The following is a 19,661-nucleotide window of genomic DNA, read 5'->3' on the forward strand; positions in this document are numbered from 1 at the left end:
ATGGAATAAAGAATTTCTCGTATCCTTTAAAAACAAAGACCTAAAATACCTCTTATTTCACTTCGAAATTTGGTTTCCTTTTTATTTTTTACTTAAAATTTACTCAAAAATAAATTAAACTGAACTATGCGATAACTATCGGTTAAGGAAAGTAACATTATGATATTCTTGAGGCATTTAGAAATTTCAACGGTCAAATAATGAAGATCAATATAGTAGGGCGTTAACTATAACAAACCGGAGAATATTTTTGATAATTTCCCCAAAACTTTATTGATCTTTGCTTTATGGTCCAACTCATAGGGAGCTGCAGATGCTTGTTTTGGTCCAACCAATACACCATGTTTATTTCTTAAACACAAGCATTTCTCATATCTATTGGCATCTTCGGAGATGCCTCATTAAGCATCTTCTGACTGGTTGTTCATCTCCACTGTATTCAGAACAGTTTGACATGCTCATTTTTTATTACTCCCTGCTAGTATCTGAGCCTTCTGTGCAGTTTGATGTGGTTCTGCTGCTCAAACTGTGATGTGTTTCATGTGCTTCTATTTGATGCTTAGAGAGGAGCTCCAATGGCCAAGAGTCTGATGAAGTTGGATATCTTGCGCGAGGTCTAGTCACATTTGAGGATGGATTCGGCGGCAACGGTGGTGTGTTTCCTGTCTCTGAGAAGGGATGGAGCTCTTGATGGTTGGAAATGAGGTATAAGGGTCCAGCTGCCTGTTCTTCAATCTGCATTGCTGCAGTTGTTGGAAGATCCAGAGTGGACGGAACCATGTCCGTTCCATTAGGCCAGATGGGATCGGGTTGTGTCCTATGAAGATCGTTTTGCAACCTCTCAATATCAGCTTGCAGGGCACTGTTTTCATCTCTGAGCTCATCATTCTCTCTAATTAACTGTCCAAGTTATAAACCAAGTACGAAAGAAACAATTAACTTGGCAGAACAAAATAATCACAGTTGACAAAAATCTTATTCCTGGAGTTACTAAATTTCAGGAGAAGTATCAAAATTTGAAATAGTAGTAGCTCTACCGACAAGTGGGAGATATAAGTTTCAACAGACTTGAGATGATCAGGAAAGGTTAAAAAGAAAAATCTGATTCATTAATGATATGAGTGAGAGATGCAGTAAATTTCAACTTGGAAGATTAGCCTCTGGTGATAAATGGTTCAGCATGCAAATTTGAATCACAAGACTATTGATATCTAAAATTCAGGTAAGTGATAATATGGATATGGAGACTCTCACTTGTTTGGGCCAGAAAAAAGTTATAGGAATGTTTCATACTATATTTACTAGAGCTTCTTTTCTCCAGAAGCAATCAAAATTCAATCAAGTAAAGATAAGGTGAACAAAATGTTAGAAAATGATTCTGCAGGTAATTGACTGAAAATGATCTCAATATTTGAATTCAACTAACTTACATAATGATATTCAATATCCAAAGCAGCATTTTCCTTTCTCAGAGTCTTGTTTCCTGCAATGAGATAGCGCAGAAATCGAGTGGCATCAACCACTATAGATGCTTTACCATTACTCTGCCGAGAAGATGGTTCTGCAACAGAGTTGCAACTGTCTAAAAAATGATATATGATAATTATGGAATACTAAATTATACATTTTAAAAAAGGAAGATAGTAATGGACATAGCCCAGAAAAAGGGGAAAAATGATGAACTGTACTGGAAATTTCTACGACATACCTCTTAAATTTTTGAAAATTCTAGCTACACCAAAACATAGTACTGGCAAATTGATATTTGGCAAATTAAACATGATGGGAAAAGAACAACCAGATGGTTCATGATTTGAGTGTGGATAGTTGCAATTTATCAGATAACAGTTAATGAAGGACAATTGCCCAGCCATAAACCTTCTAAAATATTTGGCAACACCATGACCTTAAACTCAACAATTGGAAGACTTATCCACATGCTGCTTTGTTACAGGAGATACAAACAATGAATACTACCACAATATTGATTATGTAAATGATTTGTACATTGTATTACAAAATCACAACTGCTCATGTTATTGTAGGCTAAATTTCTACCTCTGAAAAGAATATCAGCATTATCAACTAATATATTAGATAGGATTTGTTACAATAACATGAATTCTCATTCTAAAATACTCCATTAGGGTATGAGGTTTACCAAGTGCACGACCTAGCTCCAGAAATAGTTCATTCAAATGGTAGCGTTTCAGCTTCTCTCTCCGAGACTTGTGTTCTTTCTTTGGAACTCTTCCCAGATTCTTTCTCTTAGGGGTTGCCCTGCAAGGAAGAACATCTCAGATATTTGAGTAGTAAAGCAAACAAGATAGCACCGCATACAGAGACTAACGAAGCAACAAACACCAACAAATCAAAGATAGTAACCATGTGTATAGATATATAATGAGTAACCAAGATTGGAAAAAAGAGAGGATTAAAGCAACCTCTTTTATGGCTGAAACCAATCAAATAAGTAGGTTTAGTATGTATGATTCAAAGTATCCAGTGGCATATAACAATTGCTGCAGCAACAATACCTATAATTCTCATTATGAATAGATCACTATAGCAGGAAAAGATACATGACCTCATAATTAGTAAAGTAATGCTATCGATTCACAACATACTGACCTTTGTTCAGGTATAGTATCTGTGCTATTCGCCATAGTTCTCCTCTGCAACGAATGGAAACATTTGGAGTCATTTACTGATCAAATTATGGCACAAAAGGAGGTCAAAGACTTAATTATTCCGTCGATTACAGCAAAAGAAAAAAAAAATTGTTCAAAATCCATAGAAATAGTGAATCGAGAAGGTGAAGAACAGGAGAAGATACCTAAAGAAAATTTTGAGGAGTTCAACTGGTCAGTGCGCGTGAGAGAAGGGAAGACCGCGAGATCCAACGAGGATTTTATCCATGTACTTTGGGGGGGCGGCGGGGGAGAACTCGTGCGTGTGGAGTAGTCGAGCAGAGTCCATCCTCCACGCTCGAGAGTGTGGCGAGCACGCCTCCGGGTGCTGGCGGCGGTACTGACGACGTGTGCCGCCATGAGTAGCCCATTAATAGCCTTATAAGTGAATGTTCGCTTCAATAATATTGTATAAATACGAGGAGCTAAATACAAATTTCTAGTCAAAATAAAGTTTTTAAATAATATATATGCAAAAATCATGTCTTAAAAAAAATATCTGTAAATAAACTTTAGAGAGACATAAAATTAAATAAGAGATTTATGAAAACTATATATTATAAATACAAAAAACCCAAAATAAATTTGGAAGATGGAGCAGTTATTAGTGCCTCCCATTAGCCCAATGAGATTTGGGCCAACCAAAAAGAAAACAAAAGAAAAGTGGAAGCCCATCTGAAGTTATCAGAGCCAGGTTTCGATCCTGGGACCTGTGGGTTATGGGCCCACCACGCTTCCGCTGCGCCACTCTGATTGATTGGTAAATCAGGCAATATGAAATATTTAATCTTGTTCGATCAAGTCCGCAGAATAAACTCGGCAGAGCAGCACATCAAGGCATCGCCATTCACCAGAGGAAAGAAAAATTAGCACAAAAAGGGCAAGAAAACGAATAAAAAGACTCCGTTCCTCTCTCCATATCTCTCTCTATATCTCTCCCCGTCCATCCCCGCCATCTCCCGAAACCCTAACCCTAGCTCTCTCGATCCGTGTGCGCCCCTCTTCCCAAAGCCTAGATTTACCTCCATACGCCGTTCGCCTCGGGTAGGGTGATCGCTCCGCCGTCCGATTCCGGTGGCCGGGAACGATGAGCTCCCAGAAGAAGCGCAACTTCAAGATCGAGGCCTTCAAGCACCGCGTGGAGCTCGATCCCAAGTATGCGGAGAGGACGTGGAAGGTCTTGGAGCACGCGATTAACGAGATTTACAACCACAACGCGAGCGGCCTCAGCTTTGAGGAGCTTTATAGGTTTGCTCCCATCTCCCCTCTCTCTTCGATTTGTTTGTTTTGCGCACTCTTTTTTTTTTTGTGATGTGTGTGTGGATATTTTTGATGATGATGTATGTGTGATATGAAGTGCACGTATTGATTCGTTGTTGTGGAATCGTTTATTAGTGCTTTATTTGGAAGTTGCTCATGTAGCGGATCTATGAGATAGATCCTTAGATGTGATCAAAGGTTAGTCTTTTGTATGCCTTATAGGCCTTTTGATCTTAAAAATGGTTGTGCTTTGTCTCAATCTGAAATTAGCACTACTCCCGGAGCTCTGCTGGTCATTATTCTTTTTATTGATGTCAATTTTCCAGCATCGAGAAACTGTCTGCTAAAAAGTCACTATTAGGGTCATAATTATTGCTTTTATGTCTTCCTTCAAGGTAGAAAAGTTGTTTGTGGATTCGGAAAATTGTGATGTAGCTGCTGCTGTAGTAATTTTGAAGATTAATTATTGTGACATTTTGTCGGTGTGGCCAAAGGCATAAAAACTTGACATTTTTGGAAATTTTCAACGTGATTTCGCTATTGTTAATACAGTCTCTCTGATTTTCTTTTGTCTGGTGCAATTATTAGAGTTTCTTCTACCATAATTTCTTCTTCTTAATAAAGTATGGACTATTTGTTTATTCCAGATGGTTTTTTGATGAACCAGATACTGTAATTTTTTCGATTTACTTCTATCTAATATTTTTCACTCTTTGATGCCCTCATGTAGCATTGGCTAAATGTGAATTTTAAATGTTTCTGAGGTACAAACTTGACCTGTACCTCATGCATCTTAAACTTGCAATGCAGTTGTCAAAGGCAGGAATATTTTGGACAGAACCAGGCATTGTTTTTTGTCGTATTATAAGAATTTACAGTATAAGGGAGTTTATTTGCTTGTTTTAAATTAATAATTTCCAAAACTGCACTACCGTTATCACCTTGCACTTTTGTGTCCACTGTGATGAACTATTCTTGCCTCTTAAACTGACACTTAACAGAATCTCAAGTTTCCTTCCTGTAATTGTGTTAGTGAACTGTGGTTTAAAATGATAGTTTGTCTTCCTTTTGACATAAAGTTTTGATTCATGAGCTTCTTCTACCAATACAGGAGTGCTTATAACATGGTGCTTCACAAGTATGGCGAAAAATTGTACTCTGGACTTGTAACCACTATGACGTGGCACCTGAAAGAAATAGCAAAGTCAATAGAGGCTGCTCAAGGCGGTTTATTTTTGGAGGAGCTAAACAGAAAATGGGTTGATCACAACAAGGCATTGCAGATGATACGAGATATATTAATGTACATGGATAGAACATATATTCCCAGCTGTCATAAGACACCTGTTCATGAACTTGGACTGAATTTATGGAGGGATCATATCATTCGCTCTGACAAAATCCAGACTAGGTTACTTGACACACTTCTCGACCTCATACATAGAGAGCGTACAGGTGAAGTAATAAATCGAGGGTTGATGAGGAATATAACTAAGATGCTAATGGATCTGGGTTCATCCGTGTATCAAGAAGATTTTGAGAAGCCATTTTTGGAGGTATCAGCTAGCTTTTATAGTGGTGAGTCGCAACATTTTATTGAGTGCTGTGATTGTGGGGATTACCTTAAGAAGGCTGAGAGGCGGCTTAATGAAGAGATGGATCGTGTTTCGCATTACCTAGATGCCAGGAGTGAAGCAAAAATAACTAATGTCGTGGAGAAAGAAATGATTGCAAACCACATGCATAGGTTGGTTCACATGGAGAACTCTGGACTTGTTAATATGCTTCTGGATGACAAGTATGAAGATTTGAGCAGGATGTACAACTTGTTCCGTAGGGTTCCTGAAGGGCTTATGACAATTAGAGATGTCATGACTTCTCACCTTAGAGAAACTGGGAAACAATTAGTAACAGATCCAGAGAGACTAAAGGACCCTGTGGACTTTGTCCAACGTCTGTTAAATCAGAAGGATAAGCACGATAAAATTATCAGCATTGCATTTAACAATGATAAGACTTTCCAAAATGCCCTGAACTCTTCATTTGAATACTTCATCAACTTAAACAATAGGTCACCTGAGTTTATATCATTGTATGTTGATGACAAGCTCCGGAAAGGCCTAAAAGGGGCTAGCGAAGAGGATGTGGAGATTGTCCTAGACAAAGTAATGATGCTTTTCCGGTATCTGCAGGAGAAGGATGTATTTGAGAAGTATTACAAACAACACTTGGCAAAGCGGCTTCTTTCTGGCAAAACTGTTTCTGATGATGCTGAAAGGAGTATGATAGTTAAGCTGAAGACAGAATGCGGCTATCAGTTCACTTCTAAATTAGAAGGCATGTTTACTGATATGAAGACCTCTCAGGATACTATGCAAGAGTTTTATGCTAGTCAGTCTGCTGAGATTGGAGATGGCCCTACCCTCGCTGTCCAGATTCTTACAACAGGGTCTTGGCCAACCCAACCCAGTACCACCTGCAACCTTCCGCCTGAAATTCTTGGTGTATGTGAGAAGTTCCGAGCATACTATCTTGGAACTCATACTGGAAGGAGATTGACGTGGCAAACAAATATGGGAACAGCAGATATAAAAGCAACCTTTGGAAAGGGTCAGAAACATGAGCTGAATGTCTCCACTTACCAAATGTGTGTCCTCATGCTTTTCAATTCAGCAGATGGGTTAACTTACCGAGAAATTGAGCAGGCTACAGAAATACCAGCTTCAGATCTGAAGCGCTGTCTTCAGTCTCTTGCTTGTGTCAAGGGTAAGAATGTTTTGCGCAAGGAACCCATGAGCAAGGATATATCCGAGGATGATGCTTTCTACTTCAATGATAAGTTCACAAGCAAGTTTGTCAAGGTTAAGATAGGGACAGTTGTGGCTCAAAAGGAGTCTGAGCCAGAGAAGCAAGAGACTCGCCAAAGAGTGGAGGAAGACAGAAAACCTCAGATTGAGGCTGCCATTGTTAGAATCATGAAATCCAGGAGGGTCTTGGATCACAATAGCATTGTAACTGAGGTCACAAAGCAGTTGCAGTCCCGCTTCTTGCCAAATCCGGTAGTGATAAAGAAACGAATAGAGTCTCTGATTGAGCGTGAATTTTTAGAGAGGGACAAGGCAGACCGGAAGTTGTATCGGTATCTTGCGTGATCCTTAGATCCTTTCTCTGCAATTTCTGTGCAGTTGATAAGCAAATCCTGTCCATGTAATCCCCCAAATGGTTCTTCTCTTGGTGCCTTCTGTTTTAATCCATTTGACTCATTCTGCTCTAATGCTAAATCTTATTACCTGTGATGCCTTTTGCTCTACAGACGAGTCAGAGTCCCATTGCACTTGTCCTTCACTTACCAAATTCACATGTCTGATATACTTTTAGGTGGCTTCCTGGCATGGATGTCACTGGCTCCTTTGCCCAGATGGAAACATCTGATGCTTGATACTTTCCAGAGCAAAAATATTAGTCTGTTAGGTGAGATTGATCCGTAGATATGACCCCACTTTCTTAAAATACTAGGGAAAGTTGCGTTTACTTGCTATAAACACCAAGGTGGATTTGCTTCCTGATGCTGGATAATGGATTGACGCTCAGACATTTTGTTCGAGTTTTAAAAAGGGGCAAGATCTAATAACTGAGTGCACTTACTTCTCAATAAGTGTTTCACTGCACGCAGAAGGCCTTCTGTTTGCCTGCATGTGGAGACACTGCATTATTCCTTCCACTAGATTTTGATTATTATCTTTTATTTTCTTATAGGTTGATGTTACTTTGTAAGCGTTGATAGGTCTTCTAACGCTCATGTCTTATTTCTCCAGTGGCAATGCACGGTCTTCCAATGATTAGCTAACAATGGCATAGTAGGCTTTCCAAAATAGTCCAAGGTGTCCCTTTCACCTCGATCCACATATTAGATTGTATTCATGAGCTTCGAAGAGGTAGAATGAAAGGTTGAGATTGACATTTTAAGCAACTCAGAAACCTGCCAAGAATAGCCTGAACTGCATATATACCAAAACATACTGGCATTCGTGTAATTCAATAATATTTTGATGGCATATAATTAAACTTGGGGATTTAAAGAATGAATCTATTAGAAAAGCACCGGAAATCTCACTATGCATTAAAGGTTAATCGACAGTTCAATGTAAAATTAAAAAAAAAGAAGTGTCATGGTGACAGAATCTTGCTGTATGCATGATCTGAGAGAATATAAGCCAAAGGGCTCTCTGAAGTTGCATTTCTTAACACCTTTGCCCCCTTGGCGTTTCCTTCAATCTCTGTAAGTTACCAGTCGGAAGGCGTCTGCTCCAATCTTGCAGTAGTTAGGTCAAAGAATGAACTAGGAATGCACTTAAACCGCCAAAACCTACATTAGGAAGCATGAATCTTACAGTTATATGTCAAAGGGAAAATAAAATAAAATAAAATGAAAAAGATCGCATCAGAGGCTGATGGAGATGTTGAACCTGAGAAAATGAACTGGTGCAAGAGTTTACCTAACCAACACAAAATTTTGATATTTGGGATCATCAAGGATGAAAAGGACCCCCATCAAGGAATAGTTGGTGGTGGATCTGATTCAACTCGGTGGTGGAACAATTTTGCTAGTGCTCTTCGTTCGCAGTCCTGCACCATAGCAGTTAAATAAGTGATCATTGTGATTTAGCTCGTTTTCCTGAGAATTGACTAATAAGAATGCCTTGATTTTCTCTTGTTGGAATAGTACTGTTCCGAGGTCATCTCAGAAGTAGAAGACAAACAAAAGATTCCAGCAAAGTAGCCATAGATTCTACACCTAAATATTTAAAGATAAATATGTAGGAGATTCATCTGGAGATTTTGTTCATTGCCATATCAGTTGGATGATATCTCACGTGTATTAAAAAATGACCAGCTTTATTGACATAGAGACTACTAACGCTAACCATTCAGAGCTATAACAAATCTTACTGATAAAAAGGAAACAATCAACTTAGCTGTTTATCAACTAATGCAGAAGAAAATAGCATTACAGATTCTGAAACAGATACAAGAGTTGAGGACTATAATAGCAACGCTCAGAGCACAGGTTGCGGTTAATTGGCTACATAAGGTAGATCTGAGTCCAAACTGCTAACTCTAAAACATAAAAAGAGAAATGTAAAAATAATTAACCTTGTATTAAAGAAAGCCAGTAATAATAAAATGGCCTTTGACAAGAAAAAAATATGAGCTTCTCCACTAATTGCCTTTGTCCATGTTGCTATTTACTAGTACTTGAAAGTTTATGCTTGTTAATAAGGAAAGTACTAATGCTTCCAAATTCTACAAGATATGTGAATAGCATCATAATCCCTTAGGCAACTTCAGTTTCAAACTAATATTTCAGTTATATTAAAGAAAGCCGGTAATAAAATGGCCTTTTACAAGAAAAAAATATGAGCTTCTCCACTAATTGCCTTTGTCCATGTTGCTAATCACTAGTACTTGAAAGTTTATGCTTGTTAATAAGGAAAGAACTAATGCTTCCAAATTCTACAAGATCTGTGAATAGCATCATAATCCCTTAGGCAGCTTCAGTTTCAAACTAATATTTCAGTTGTAAAATAAATACACCTGCAAGTGCGGAGTGCTACGTTGCTTTGGTTGGCGTCTCAGTTTTTTCACTATTAAGAACCATTTTCAGAGGCAAAGCATTTTTTCTTAGTTCAACAAGGAGAGTTTGGTAAACAATTCAGTGTATTTGGTATTAGTCGGCTTGTCAAGCTGCCTGCGGCATTTCTGCTCTTTGGAGGAAAGTTCATGGTTCAAGATATTTCTGACCTATTAGATTCAGATTACTAAAATTGGGCGCTTTTGAGCTTTCTTCAAGATTTGGCCCAAATCATCCCCCTTTTGTTAAAGTTCTGCGATTCATAGGAGGACGAAGGGAAGGAGAACACCAGCATTCTCTAAGTTTACATGAATGGAGTTTATTTAGGAAATTAATAAATTTTAATGTAACTGAAACCTAATGTATCAGATGCACAGTATGTCTTTCATCTAAAAGCACAATTATCCCTCAATCATTAGTAACTATTACATAATTATGCAGCTGATGCAAATGACGCTCTACTTACAGACTAAGGAAGAATAGCTTCATAATTTACATAAAAGGATTCTAGGTAAAGTAATATATAATGTAAGCATGGTTATGTAATACTTGCAAATACTGATCTGTTGAAAAGAACTCAAAACTTCTTCAGAAGAAAAGGAATTTCAGAAGTGAATGATGAACCTTCATTACAGAATATCCTATCAAAATTTGTTTTACCTTAAACATGTTAAGAAGAAAGGGCTTCCCTGAATTCATTCTTCTCAGCTTGAGAAAAGTGTATGCAAAGCTCAACTGATCACGTGAAGTGAAACGATTGACTTCATTATACCAAAGGCATGAAAACAAGTTAGACATTGGTGTGTGGGCACGCACAATAAAAGAACCTTCAGGCACATCTGCAAAAGAATGAATGCCAAGATCATCTAAAAAGTAAAAAGTCAACGATAAAATAGCAAACCATTTTATTTTAGCATATAAAAACATACAGCTTGGAAGAGGAACATTTGGATCGGACTCATTATACTTGACCAGACCATCAGATTGGTAAAAGTAAAATTGTTCATCAATTGCGTCATGGTTGTACTTATTCAAACGTTTGTTTTGAAGCACTTCTTCCCAGACACAACTGCGATCATAGTGTTTTGAAATAGCATATTCTGCTTTACTTCGCCACAAAAAGTACTCAATGATACGCATGGGATCAGCATGAAGACGAAGTTTACTATCAATCCAAATAGAGTACCTGAGATAATTTAATACCAAATAAAATGATTCCCATGGCAACATCTGCAAGAGATACCCCGATAAGAAGGAAAAAAGAGAACTACTAGTTTAAGGAAAATGACCACATGTACTAGAAGCACCTAAATTTCATCCACATAACAATGCTATGAGCTAACAATCTAAAAAATTATCAGAGTCTCACCAAGTCAAAAGGAAAGAAAGTACTTTCTAGGAATCTACGTTACCGAGCAGATGGGAAAAGTCGGTGCGACAAAAACTTTGGCACTTTTCCAGTTTTCCTCATATCTTGGTATGGTAAATTTTTCACCACAATAATTCTCCATAGGCCAATGTATCCCTTCTCATCAGGAACTTGTCCTTCTGAAGAAAGTTTTGTCAATGTTAGCTCATCCACGAACATCATGAAGCATACATTCTTCTTAGAGTATGTGCCAATCTGTGACAGTTACAAGCTGATAACATTTATTACAAACCAACAAATAAGATACAGAAGATAGCTTTGAGCAGACAATTTTGGCCAAGGTAACAACTGTCCAAATTCTGCAACCAATCTTCATTATATAGTGTAACAAAGAAAAATAATCTTGTAAGGCAATATTCAGTCTGCAACATGTAAAAACTGCTGATACAAGTTTAAACCCAAAATTAATGCCCTTTGAAAAAGTCCTCACAAGGAAATCTCAGAGTACATATATGATTCTACAGAAAACTATAATATTCATAATCCTCCTCAAAATGGAAAATTTACTTGATCTCTAATGATAAATGGAAACATCCTTTTATGCATGTATCCTTGTGACAGTATTATACTATTATCTCCATAGCAAGATGGATAGGGGTGAAAACGGGTTGGATAGTGTATGGTCCTACCCAATTTGTATCTGAAAACTGTAGTTAGACACATCCTATTCGAGCTGGAGTCAATCATAATAGGGATATGCATTTTGAAGAAAATTTCAGATCCAGATTCAGATATGGATATGTCAAATATAACTAATTGTCTTATATTGCCGTAATAATGATATCATCATAATTCTTAAGTAGTAGTCCATTGACTCCATTCCAATAGTTTACATATAACTAATATTTTATAACTTACAGGCTTATTCAGAACAATGACGTGGTGGGTCTGACATTTGTTAAATGAAACTCCCCTCATACGCTTGTTCCACTATTGTTAGAAAATTTGGAGCTTGTCCAAGTCCCATAGAAACTCCACCAAGGTAGCAAACAAACTTCCACAATGAGCTGTCAATGCAGTAAACTTGAGACCATTTTGGAAATTTTCTCCTTATTAAATAATTCTTATCAGTTAACACATCCAATAATTCTATCTAAAAGAAAAATCCATCTCTGTGGCAAATAAGATACTAGCAAAAGAAATCGCAATTCTTATATAAAAATTACCCTACTTAAAAAGTTAAAAATTCATGTACTAATGATAAAGATCAGGTAATAATGTTAAGTGCACAAATAATATGCAAGAACAAAATGCACATCATATTTTGGGATTTGAAAAGTACCTTACTCCTAGTTGGCCTCCTCAAAAAGTCTGAGGATCCAAAAATGCATGACGACACCACCACGAAGCAATTAGCCATGAGTTCCTTGTCCTTCTCATCCAAATCAAATCCACTGCTACGGTACTCTTTAGGTCCCTTGACAAAACCACAATGAATTGCTTGACTTTTGGCATAGTATGACTTTTCTCTCTCTTCAAAGGTCTGATGTCCACCAAATGAAGGCTCATATAGATCATCCCCTTGCAAGACCTCTTCTTCAGTAATGTAGTCTAGTGAAAATCGTGTAAAGTTCATGTAGCTCTCAAACTCTAATAGATCATCAACTGAGTCCACAAACTCAATTTCACATGGTACATCTGAAACATTTGGAATTTAAAATTAACTAAGCATAACTGGTAACAAAATGAATATGAAATAGTCAGAAAAAGAATATATATATATATCAAGAAGCTAGATGTTTCTGGTGCATTCATCATTTCTCAAGAGGTGAAAGAACACAGAGGATGTCGAAAGAGACAGGTTATTATAAAGAAATACAAAACTTCAGGAAGTTTATTATATTGAGATGAGTTGTCAGAAAATACTTACGGCGCTTGCTAGACTTAACTTTTGTATTGCTGGAGTGATCCACCGGACCTTCTTTTCTCTTGTATGAAGCATTGAAGTTTTTTTCTCGAAAAATTGATGCATCTATAGAGCCTTGTTGTTCAGCAATCATGTTTTGTACTTCCGCAGAAGCATTGGAATTTGAAACAATTGTATCATGAGAATATCCCCAATCATTCTGCTCTATTTCATCTCGAAAAGTTCCTCCATTGACATGATCATGGTGAAAAGCTAATGAGAGTGAACAAGAAATCTTTCATATAAACATAGAGTAAATTAAAAATCGAAGTAGCATATAAATATAACATGGAAGAACTCTGAAATCCTCATAAACAGAAAGATACGTTATCAATACATAAGAGAAGAAAAATCATAAGCATTCTAAAAATCTCTTGGTAGCAGAATCCCACAATGTACATAGCTTGCAATATGGAAGATTCAAAAATGAATTATTACTTCAGGTTATTAGAGACAAAGCAATCAACTTGACTATTCTAGGCGAATTCAAGACATGGTGCTCCTCTTTTGTTCATAAGCTCATAGGAAACTAAGATTAACCTTGAATTTCATATAACGCGTAGACATTTACTTGTCTGCCACGCGTATTCATAAAGCCATGAATAAGTCCAATTGGGCCAATACGCACACCAGAGCAACCCTATAGAAACATAAAGTTTAACATTTCCTAGACCCAAAACCAATGGTTGAAGAATCTCTCAAAGAATCTCTTTTCATCCCTCAGCATAGAAGACCCAAAAGTGGAGCTTTATTTCCTAAAAAAGAAGATTATATCACTCCTCGTTCCGTTATGCACATATACACATTAGGCAAGATGAAAGTATTCACATTTCGCCACCGAGTAATTCCCAGCATGTGCTTATCGAGAAACAATTCCCAGATCTTGAATGGCACAGCGCATCAACTAGCTTACAGGAGAGAGAAGAAGAAAAAGAAGGTCGAAACAGGGAAAGGAATTGCGAGCTCACCGTGAAACGAGAACCTCGGGCGGAGGAAGGAGAGGTAAACTAAAGAGAGCAAAGCGAGCGAGAAAGGCCAGAGGAAGCATATCCGCCTCGAAACTCGTGCGGTCCTCCGAGCCCGGCGAGACCGCAAAGGTTCACCACCAAGCCTGTATGGAGCCATTGGGGCATTACTCCACCGAGAGGAAGGCAAATCCAAGCAACCAAAAAGTTGCAATCGAAGCCCGAATCCTTCAGAATTCTAGGGTTGGGGTTCAGTTTTGAGAGAGAGAGAGAGAATCCGGTGACCGTATCGGAACGGGCGAATCAGCAAAGCTCACAGCCTCCGGTATACGCGGCCATGGGAATCAGGGGTATTGTAGTCATTGTCGTTGAGGACTAAGTGACTAATGTTAGGTTTTTCTTGCATATATACCCTTCTAAAATCTCATATTTGCGTGTATGCCTCTAAAAATTTAATATTTAGTTTTTTAATTGATATATCTTATAATTAATTTCACTTATATACATCTATATAGTATGATCTATCAAAAACTTGACGATGATATATTTTTAAAATATTAAAAATAAAATATAGAGATCGAGTGATAAATATTTATATATTAGGTAAAACAGGATGTTTTTAATATGAGAAATTCCAGAAATTAGAAGTCAATTTATAAATTTTAAAAAGTGAGGTGGTCTTTTGCAATAAGGTTAACGAGTTGTCGGGTTTAGTAATGGACCGGTCCGATTCACCTACTATTATCGAACCAAACCGAGCATTGGGGAGTTTCTCTACTTGTTTCGGCATCATCGTCTCCATCGGATTTATCGAAGCTTTTGGTTACCAAATCGGTTTTACTTCGCTCTCCTTAAAACTCTACGCCATGGTCTCTTCCACCCTTCTCCATTCCTCTCCTCTACCTCTTCCTCTTCATCTTTGAGATCTCGAGGAGATTACTCTTTTTGTTTCGTCTCCATCTCTTTCGATTACGTTACTGCATCTTGATGGCGAATGCGACGGGAATCGTTTCTCCGGGGAGGAATTTGGCTCCTCTTGGTATTATCCGATCTGGGTTGTCCTGGAATACGAGGAGGTTGCCGTTGAGATGCTTCGCCGCAGTGGGTGGCGGCGTGGAGGACCACGTCCTCGGAGATGCGGCCCCGAAACCTCGTCTTCCGAGGTGAGATTTGTTGAAGTTCCGTTTTTGATGCGTTTGGTGTTCTTTATTTCATTTTACTAGCTCTCTCGTTGGGGAAAGTTGAGATTTTTCTGCACGATTTACTGTTCGTGGCATTGTGGTGCGGGATCTAAGCGTTTGGATGCTAACTGTTGTTGTCGAGAGAAGAATATCTTGGTGATTCCTTGATGGATTTCTAAGGATGAATAATTTGTAAAGAGATTAAAGAAAAAAGAAATTATTTTTCTTCTTGCTAAGGTGATTTGGTCTTTGGAGGTTATGTGAGTACGCAAGTGGGCAGAGCAAGCAAGAGTAGCCCCTTTCATTCTAGACAGTTTCGACTTAAATGAGTAACTTGTAAAGATCTCAAGTGTGCTACGAAGTAGGGATTAGATTGGAGCTGAAATAGATTGATATGTTGTTCTTTTCTTGTGATTCAGATGGTAGAATGAAATTTGGTATTGTTTTCGATTTTTTTTCTCTCTTCCAGAAAACCTAACATTTCCAGAAAACCTAACATTTTTTTTCTCTCTTCCAGATCAATCTATATCTGTTTCTTTGGTTTAAACTGATGCAAAGATTTGTGAATTTGATGTTATCTTAAAACAATACTAGATTAGTAACTCGTATGATGCCTTCAGAACCTAACATTTCTGGTCCAAGCATTTTTTCTCTCATTTTAAGTGTTTTTCTGTTACTTGACTAAATCTAAGTGATTTCAATTGGAGTATCCATTTTGAGATATATTTCCTCCTTCTAAATACAAAAAGGAAAGTTACAGGGTTGTTGGATTGGGTTCAAAGCTTGTTGGATGTGGGTCAGCGTTGCCAAAGCTTACAATTTCTAATGATGACCTTGCTAAATTCGTTGAAACATCAGATGAATGGATTTCTGTTCGCACAGGGATTCGTAATCGACGAGTTTTGACAGGTACTATTTTGTAGACAAGTTATAGCTTTTCTAAAACTCAATGGTTTGCTTGATATGAAAATGCTTGACTAAATTCAGGGATTACATACCTTGTGGAAAGAATATGCCCCTAAAGACTTCCATGATCCTCAAATATAGACATTCTTCTTGACCTTAGGCAGAACTGATAAGTTGCATTATGTAAAGAACCTACTGGTCTTGTGAGGATTCAAAGTGGACTCTTTCGTGTAGGTTGTTTCCATGCCTTGCTAATATTGGAAGATTGTTGTTGGCTTGCAATAGCCTAATTAAAATAGATATGGGTGGTTACTTTGTTCATCTAAATGCCAGTTATATAATTAGGTGAGATTAGCAAGCTTTTCTTTTCTTTTTTTTTCCTCGTTTGCAGGATCTGCCACCAATTCCTCAAGGTCTTTAAAGTTTGTATACTTTATTGTGGTGCCTTCTTTACCTTATTTAGTCCCGAGCCAACACCATATTGTAGGCAAAAGGCTTTGATGTTATCTAAGACAGAACCAATACTTCTACCTTTGACCTTAAATTTGAAGATTATGCCTCACAAAAGAATAAAAATTTTCTAGATGTTTCCAGGCCATGGTGCACATGATTACTCTATAGCCTATGTGATGATGCAATAGAAACTCTGCCAGAAACTGCATTTCCTTTGGTTACGTTGTACATTATTTTTCTCTAAATTTCATGCTATATGATTAGCTAAATTTTGGTAGGGGATGAAACATTGAGTGGGCTTGCTGTGGAGGCAGCAAAAGGGGCTCTTCAAATGGCTCAGATTGATGAAAATGATGTTGACCTTGTCATCATGTGCACATCCACTCCAGATGACCTTTTTGGATGCGGTGGTCGGGTAAGCTATTAAAGGCTACTGCATTACATCTCTGGCCAGTTAATACCAAATTTTGTTTCTTTTAAGCTATTGTACTCAAGGAAAATAATTAAATATGTTATTTAGATTATGCGGTGGGAGGGTTTGTTGTACCTTGTTTCTTGCAATCACATAACTCTTTATCATGTCCTTTTCATTATTGTTTTCTTTGTATTTGTATAACATCAAATCTATTTTGAAGGTGACTGGACATCTTGTTATGTCACTAGAAAGAGATAGTAAACCTGAAATCTGTTTTTCTTCTTTTTCTTTGTCTAAGTGCAAATAGATTTGTTGTTTTGAGATTTTCTTTTTTTGGTTGACAGTGCCAAATCCATGTTTCTGGCTTTGCTATATATTTATCCTTGCTTTTGATATGCTTATCTTTTATCCACAATTTTCTAGTTAATAGATGGTTTTGCAATTCCATTACTTCTGTGATGCTATGATCTAGCATCTGGGCTAATTGGAAATATGGATTTTCCTACTTTTTTTTCTGCCTTCTTCTATCTTGGTAGACATACTTCCTGAACGAACTTATTTTACTGATCATATATATTCAGATTCAGAGAGACCTAGGTTGCAAAAATGCTTGGGCTTTTGACATTACAGCTGCCTGTAGCGGGTTTGTTGTGGGGCTAATCACAGCCACTCGTTTTATCAAAGGTAATGTGGTTATTTACTTCATACAAAGAATCAGTCTTGAGTATCTAGATATGCTACAATATGTTTATTTTACTGCAGGGGGTGGACTTCAGAATGTACTAGTTATAGGTGCAGATGCTCTGTCACGATATGTCGATTGGACTGATAGAGGCACATGCATTCTTTTTGGTGATGCTGCTGGTGCTGTACTAGTGCAGGTAACCAGTTGGGCCTCTATTTACACAGAGTTCTCATCCAATGAATAACTTTTTTTATTTTTGAGTTAAATATATTTTTAAATTCATTTTTTTGTACTAAATCAGTTCATGTACTTACAATAAGTGAAACTATTTAGAATTTCTGTCCAAGTTAATTAGTTTGTCTAACAAATATATAGGAACATTTTGGTAACCGAGTTATAAATACAGAGATTAGTTTAATACAATAAATAGTACAAAGGGTAAAGTAACTTTATATATAAGTATAGGAGGTAAAATGTATTTAATATTTTATGTTTTATTATTTTAACTTTGTTGTAGTGAACTTCGAAGATAATTAATTTTTTTACTACAATTGTGATTTTGCATCTACTTTTGCTTGTTGAATGTTTCTTTCCAGCATTATTTCTCTCAAAGTTCAGTACGTAAGTTCTCCTTCTCATTCATTAACCTTTTGCAGGCATGCAGTAGTGATGAAGATGGTTTATTGGGCTTTGATGTGCATAGTGATGGCCATGGTCAAAAGTATCTCTCTAATTTTCAAGCTGTCTAACAGAACATGTTTTCAGTTATAATGTTCTTGTCCATTTGGTAGTCACCTATTGACCTTGTCCATGCTACCCTGTTGCAGGCACCTAAATGCCATAGCTAAGGATGATGAGACTGACTCGAATAATAATGGTGCACCGCTGTTTCCACCGAGAAAATCATCCTTTTCTTGTATCCAAATGAATGGCAAGGAAGTCTTCCGATTTGCTGTCCGGTGCGTACCGCAGACAATCGAGATGGCTCTAGTAGATGCAGGCCTAACTAGTTCTAGTATTGATTGGTTGCTACTCCATCAGGTAACCATATCCATACAATTCTATTATCATTGCATCAAGAATTTTAACCTTTAACTCAAACATGCTTGCAGGCAAATCAGCGGATCATAGACGCTGTCGCCACACGATTGCAGATCCCTTCAGACAAGGTCATCTCAAACTTGGCCAACTATGGTAATACTAGTGCTGCATCGATTCCCTTGGCATTAGATGAAGCTGTTCGGAGCGGCAACGTGAAGACCGGGAATATTGTTGCCACGGCAGGTTTTGGAGCTGGACTTACATGGGGTTCGGCGATCATGAAGTGGGGATAAAGTTTTCTCCGATGACAATTGAAGAAGAAGTTTGAAATGCTACAGGAGAATCCAAATACAAAATCAGGCTCAGTTTAACTTATATCCCCCATGTATCAGTCTAGGGAGGTCCTTTCAAGTTTCTCTGCCATGCCCTCGTTTAGTTTCTGTGTCTTTCACATGAAGTCGTTAGCACCACCCATGTTTTTGTTTCATAATTGGGTGCTGAATTATTTATATTCTGGAATGCAGCCAATTGTTTATTTTGGTGTCTGGTCCCAAAGTTTGGAAAGCTTGATGAACAAAATTTCGTTAATATCTCTTCTTCTTCTTCTTCTTCTTCTTTTCCAAGCCAAGATGCCATTGTAAAGTAAATTAGCCCCCCTCATAATCCTTATATGCAAAGGACTTTTAAGACATTGTTCTATAGTGAACGTGTTTAATGGCTGGATTCATGCAAGGAATAGTTTTAAGACTTGGGGGGAAAGTGGGTACTTTTGTAATTTAATTATATATTTTTATTACTAATAATGAGTTTTAATATGTAACGTATGTATGATAAAGTATGAATTAGTTATAAATATTATATGTACTAAGTTTTCAAAACTCAATCTTACCAATAAAAATAGTAAATAATGACTGCAATTTGGTTAAAAGTAGGGGATAAATAAATATTTTTCCGTTGCCGGGATTTGAACCCGGGTCAACTGGGTGAAAGCCAGGCATCCTAACCGGACTAGACGACAACGGATTAATAATCAAGGACAATTTCAAATTTAAAATTAATTCTTCTCTTTCTTTCAGAATAGCTGCAAAGTTATACGTT

General features: G+C 37.4%; 4 protein-coding genes and 2 non-coding genes across 7 annotated transcripts; 2 read left to right on the forward strand and 4 right to left on the reverse strand.

Annotated features, from left to right (window-relative positions):
- Nucleotides 1-247: 247 nt before the first annotated feature.
- LOC140760191 (protein IRON-RELATED TRANSCRIPTION FACTOR 3-like) lies at nt 248-3,047 on the reverse strand. The gene is made up of 5 exons (XM_073097038.1): nt 2,837-3,047; nt 2,632-2,707; nt 2,162-2,280; nt 1,431-1,582; nt 248-900 (listed from the first exon to the last, which is right to left on the reverse strand). The coding sequence occupies exons 2-5, from the start codon at nt 2,664-2,666 to the stop codon at nt 469-471; spliced, it is 738 nt and encodes a 245-aa protein (XP_072953139.1). The 5' UTR covers nt 2,667-2,707; nt 2,837-3,047; the 3' UTR covers nt 248-468.
- Nucleotides 3,048-3,372: 325 nt separating this feature from the next.
- Nucleotides 3,373-3,444, reverse strand: TRNAM-CAU (transfer RNA methionine (anticodon CAU)). The gene has a single exon. It is a non-coding gene; the product is annotated as a tRNA-Met (tRNA).
- A 70-nt stretch (nt 3,445-3,514) lies between these two features.
- Nucleotides 3,515-7,258, forward strand: LOC140760064 (cullin-3B-like). The gene is made up of 2 exons (XM_073096857.1): nt 3,515-3,938; nt 5,062-7,258. Exons 1-2 carry the CDS (start codon nt 3,778-3,780, stop codon nt 7,100-7,102), a joined length of 2,202 nt encoding a protein of 733 aa, XP_072952958.1. The 5' UTR covers nt 3,515-3,777; the 3' UTR covers nt 7,103-7,258.
- Nucleotides 7,259-7,983: 725 nt separating this feature from the next.
- On the reverse strand, nt 7,984-14,240 carry LOC140760065 (probable hexosyltransferase MUCI70). Its single transcript, XM_073096858.1, has 8 exons — nt 13,886-14,240; nt 12,882-13,130; nt 12,294-12,649; nt 10,995-11,206; nt 10,512-10,768; nt 10,243-10,421; nt 8,447-8,576; nt 7,984-8,316 (listed from the first exon to the last, which is right to left on the reverse strand). Exons 1-7 carry the CDS (start codon nt 14,040-14,042, stop codon nt 8,502-8,504), a joined length of 1,485 nt encoding a protein of 494 aa, XP_072952959.1. The 5' UTR covers nt 14,043-14,240; the 3' UTR covers nt 7,984-8,316; nt 8,447-8,501.
- A 396-nt stretch (nt 14,241-14,636) lies between these two features.
- Nucleotides 14,637-19,169, forward strand: LOC140760623 (beta-ketoacyl-[acyl-carrier-protein] synthase III A, chloroplastic). Of its 2 annotated transcripts, none has more exons than XM_073097653.1 (8): nt 14,637-15,045; nt 15,818-15,972; nt 16,701-16,837; nt 17,419-17,521; nt 17,600-17,718; nt 18,179-18,243; nt 18,350-18,563; nt 18,635-19,169. In XM_073097653.1, exons 1-8 carry the CDS (start codon nt 14,870-14,872, stop codon nt 18,854-18,856), a joined length of 1,191 nt encoding a protein of 396 aa, XP_072953754.1. In that variant the 5' UTR covers nt 14,637-14,869; the 3' UTR covers nt 18,857-19,169. The 2 variants fall into 2 exon arrangements, with proteins under 2 accessions (XP_072953754.1, XP_072953755.1); XM_073097654.1 differs by having other exon boundaries at nt 14,639-15,045; nt 15,824-15,972.
- A 343-nt stretch (nt 19,170-19,512) lies between these two features.
- TRNAE-UUC (transfer RNA glutamic acid (anticodon UUC)) lies at nt 19,513-19,586 on the reverse strand. The gene has a single exon. It is a non-coding gene; the product is annotated as a tRNA-Glu (tRNA).
- Nucleotides 19,587-19,661: the final 75 nt, after the last annotated feature.

The sequence above is a fragment of the Typha angustifolia genome, chromosome 5, assembly GCF_048772165.1.
Source record: "Typha angustifolia cultivar Huaian chromosome 5, ASM4877216v1, whole genome shotgun sequence".
NCBI classification, from domain to species: domain Eukaryota; kingdom Viridiplantae; phylum Streptophyta; class Magnoliopsida; order Poales; family Typhaceae; genus Typha; species Typha angustifolia.

What these genes read in the sequence shown, in the direction of transcription:
- LOC140760065 (XM_073096858.1), bottom strand. Translation starts at nt 14,042, where the DNA reads ATGGCTCCATACAGGCTTGGTGGTGAACCTTTGCGGTCTCGCCGGGCT. An exon ending in GGAGGCCAACTAGGAGTAAG is followed by an intron (nt 11,207 to 12,293) that starts GTACTTTTCAAA and finishes TAACTGTCACAG; the next exon opens with ATTGGCACATACTCTAAGAA. An exon ending in TTCTTCTTAACATGTTTAAG is followed by an intron (nt 8,577 to 10,242) that starts GTAAAACAAATT and finishes GCTATGGTGCAG; the next exon opens with GACTGCGAACGAAGAGCACT.
- LOC140760191 (XM_073097038.1), bottom strand. Translation starts at nt 2,666, where the DNA reads ATGGCGAATAGCACAGATACTATACCTGAACAAAG. An exon ending in GATACTATACCTGAACAAAG is followed by an intron (nt 2,281 to 2,631) that starts GTCAGTATGTTG and finishes TCTTCCTTGCAG; the next exon opens with GGCAACCCCTAAGAGAAAGA. An exon ending in GGAGCTAGGTCGTGCACTTG is followed by an intron (nt 1,583 to 2,161) that starts GTAAACCTCATA and finishes ATCATTTTTTAG; the next exon opens with ACAGTTGCAACTCTGTTGCA.
- LOC140760064 (XM_073096857.1), top strand. Translation starts at nt 3,778, where the DNA reads ATGAGCTCCCAGAAGAAGCGCAACTTCAAGATCGAGGCCTTCAAGCAC. An exon ending in AGCTTTGAGGAGCTTTATAG is followed by an intron (nt 3,939 to 5,061) that starts GTTTGCTCCCAT and finishes CTACCAATACAG; the next exon opens with GAGTGCTTATAACATGGTGC.
- LOC140760623 (XM_073097653.1), top strand. Translation starts at nt 14,870, where the DNA reads ATGGCGAATGCGACGGGAATCGTTTCTCCGGGGAGGAATTTGGCTCCT. An exon ending in CCGAAACCTCGTCTTCCGAG is followed by an intron (nt 15,046 to 15,817) that starts GTGAGATTTGTT and finishes CAAAAAGGAAAG; the next exon opens with TTACAGGGTTGTTGGATTGG. An exon ending in AGTGATGGCCATGGTCAAAA is followed by an intron (nt 18,244 to 18,349) that starts GTATCTCTCTAA and finishes ACCCTGTTGCAG; the next exon opens with GCACCTAAATGCCATAGCTA.